Consider the following 3,354-nt stretch of genomic DNA (forward strand, 5'->3'; position numbering starts at 1 on the left):
GTCGCCCACCGGACGGACAATCCCGTCGTGACCCTCTCGGACTAACGCCGGGAACTAGTCACGGGTGGGCCTTTCGGCCTCACCACGATCGTGCCAATCGGCCCCCCGCGTGGGATAGGGTTGCTCGCCAAATTCGACCTACCTAAGTACCCACACGGAGGGTAGACCGGGCGATCGCACCTCGCCGCAGGTCGACTTCGGACACGGGCCACTTTAAGCGACCCGTTCCGTACTATCGGGATAACCGGGCGGTGTTATCGTCAACCTCGACGGTTCGATTAATTATTGGGCGTATTTAGCCCACGACCAACCCTTTACGTGAAGTAAGATGGAGATTCAATAAAGGAAAAGACGAAGCGAAACAGGAAAAACAGTTCAACATAAAGCACATTTATTCCGCGGCAAACGGAAAGCACACATATACAATTATACACCAAAAGCAAATGTAAAAGTAGAAGAAGCACAACAATTCTGCACAAAAAGCAAATGTAACAATGCAGATCTACTACCGACTACCGAGCACACGGCAACACTTATACAGTTTTACTTCACAGACGGCGCCGACAACACATATACTCAAAGCAAAAGAAAAAGGGACCACCCTCAATGATGAGGGGGGGCAGACGGGCCTGGGGCCTAGACCGCGTCGAGCCTACCCGTCTGGTGATGAGCCGCAAAAATGGCGGTGGCACCCCGACTCCGCGGGCCTTGCTGGCACTGCCTGGAAATGGGGTGGGAACGGGGCCCCCTTCTCACACTATCTCAGCGCTTTGGGAAACAGGAGGGGGTTGTTGATGCTCGGGGGAATGAGGATATCTCGCTGGCTTGGGTCCCGCGACGAGCGTCTCCACCGCGACCTCGGTCGCGTTACCGGCCTCCCCTCTCCGCAGCTCCCCGACTCTGACACGAGTGCCCTCTCGACTGCCTTCGCCGCCACCACCACCACTCTCCAACTCTCCACTCTTCTCAGCTCCGTCCAACTGCTTTCTCTGACTCTTCTCTTCTCAACTCTCCTTGACTGACTCCACTACTCCTTTTCGGCGAGCGAACGTGGCCCTTTATAGCCCCCGGGGCTTCGCTCCTTCACCTTCGACCCTTCACCTCTGGCTGGCTCCCCATTGGACAGAGGGAAAGTGGGCGTGAATGTTTTTTGATCCGCGAATCTGCATATAGCGATTATACTCCGACGCACCTGGAGGCGGGGCCAAATCGCCCCACGCTCGCCGATAGGACGGAACAGAAGTAGGCGTGAATCGTTCTTGATCCGATTTCTTCGGAAAGGCTGGTGTTTTTGCACCCGCCGCTCGGCGCGCGCCCTGCACGAGTCCAGGATCGGCGTCCACAAGCGGCGCGGGAATGGCGGTGATGCGATGGTTGCGAGAGCGAGATGTGACGGCAAGGGTCGTGGCTGTGGTTGTGAAGCGGCGTTGCGGTTGGTGGTTGTTGTGTGATGGCTGTTGAGACGTGGTTGGTGGTGGTTGTGGTGGTAGTAATGGCGGCTGGTCGAAAATAAAGATAGTAAAAGAAAAACGGCTATCCTGAAGGGTCGCAGCCCGAATGAATGACATTCCCTCTAAACAACGGGTTTGGCCCTAACTACACATATACTTACAGAGATATCTCACCTTAGGGACCTGAATGGTGGTTTGCGAATTTCGTCAACCACAACAATATATATATATATATATATATATATATATATATATATATATATATATATATATATATATATATATATATATATATATATATATATATATATATATATATATATATATATATATATATATATATATTTATATATATATATATATATATATATATATATATATATATATATATATATATATATATATATATATATATATATATATATATATATATATATACCATACGGCATACCAACCAAACACTTCCTTCTGACTATTTACTCCATCCCTCACTTTAAGTAAAACATCCACGGATGTGTCTTTTAAGGTGATGACAGTTATAGGTGTGGTCAAGGAGAAATTTTGAGAACCAGCAAAAACATGTACAGCACTATGATGGCTTAAAGATTATTACAGAAAAAAGGGAGGAAGTGTGTTGACCTGTGGGTCAGTTATATTGGAAAAAAAAAACCAGCAAGCTCGGGATTCTAACCATATCTGGTTATTTTTCATGAACATTGAGAGACCAGTTGCTGACCCTCGTACCATTTTCACGTCTTGGTTTTCCACAGTCGACAATTTTGTGAACTTGCTGATGTTTAGGGTTTTTTCTTCTTCTTTTTTTCCGACTTCAGGAAGCCATTTGTTTTGTTTTTGCACTACGATTAACAACAACTTTTTTTTCTTTTTTTTCAGGCTGAACTGAATGAGAGTGATGGTTCAGCTACTGCAGTTGCTGCAGACACTGCAGTTGCTGCAGACGCTGCAGTTGCTGCAGATGCTGCCGTTGCTGCAGATGCTGCAGTTGCTTCAGATACTCCAGTTGCTTCAGCAGATTAGACATCTGCTCATCCCTAAGGGCTTTCCCATTCCTTGTGCATCACGCTGCCACACCTCCCTTCGGTGGCCTTACCCTCCTTCCCTCCATCCCCTAGATTATCAAATTCTTGTCATCATCCTACTTCATTACTTTATCGCACAACCACCCTTGCCACTTCACCAAACTTTCTCCCCCTCCCTCTCGCCCTTCCAAACAATACTCATTCCCCTTTCCCCTTCTGCATTTCTTTCCCAAATTTATAAAACTTCATCTCTGCTCAGCTAACGTAAATCTTTTTCTTTTTCAACACCCATACAAATGTGACCACAATATTGTGCAACCTTCCACCTTCTTAGTCCCCCGTCTCCATCCCCCCCCACTCCCGACCCACCATCCATTATTCTTTTCCCAAACTTACAATAATTGCACATCATCCTCCTCACTACTCTTCTCTGCTTTGACATTGGAATTTTTTGTTCCATTTTATGGAGGCTCACATTTTTTGAAATGCAGATGTCTCACATATGTTAAATATTTGGTTTTGATTAAAAGGCAAGAAATTGTTAATGTTTTACTTTCTAGAGACGTGGTGTGTGGGAGTATAGTAAACTTACTATGTTTTTATGTTCGGCTTTAGTGTTGATCTTTCCTTGTGATTATTGTTTTTGATAAAATGGGTTTCGGAACACTTTTTTGATACATAAATGAAGGGCGGCCTGCCAGTCGATATACTTGTGTCCAGAAAACGAGGTTTTTCTTTCGACTTTTGAAGATGTAACAAGCTCTTGTCAACCAATCATTGAGAATACAGATGGAGCAAACATCCAGGATGATAGAAAGTTCTCAAAATGTTTGCTTCCAACGTTGCATCAGACGGTGAGAGAT

The 3,354-nt window shown here is 45.5% G+C and overlaps 1 protein-coding gene across 4 annotated transcripts in view; it reads left to right on the forward strand.

Annotated features, from left to right (window-relative positions):
* The window catches only part of LOC147021982 (heterogeneous nuclear ribonucleoprotein C-like), a 112,785-nt gene extending 109,749 nt beyond the window's left edge, over positions 1-3,036 (forward strand). For all 4 annotated transcript variants that reach the window (XM_085892478.1, XM_085892477.1, XM_085892479.1 and 1 more), the window contains one exon: positions 2,346-3,036. In XM_085892478.1, the coding sequence (XP_085748604.1) occupies positions 2,346-2,489 (144 nt within the window). In that variant the 3' untranslated portion in view covers positions 2,490-3,036. The remainder of the gene's footprint in view (positions 1-2,345) is intronic.
* Positions 3,037-3,354: the final 318 nt, after the last annotated feature.

The sequence above is a fragment of the Eptatretus burgeri genome, chromosome 8 (assembly GCF_056783735.1).
Source record: "Eptatretus burgeri isolate ZD-2024b chromosome 8, Ebu_testis_v1, whole genome shotgun sequence".
Classification (NCBI taxonomy): domain Eukaryota; kingdom Metazoa; phylum Chordata; class Myxini; order Myxiniformes; family Myxinidae; genus Eptatretus; species Eptatretus burgeri.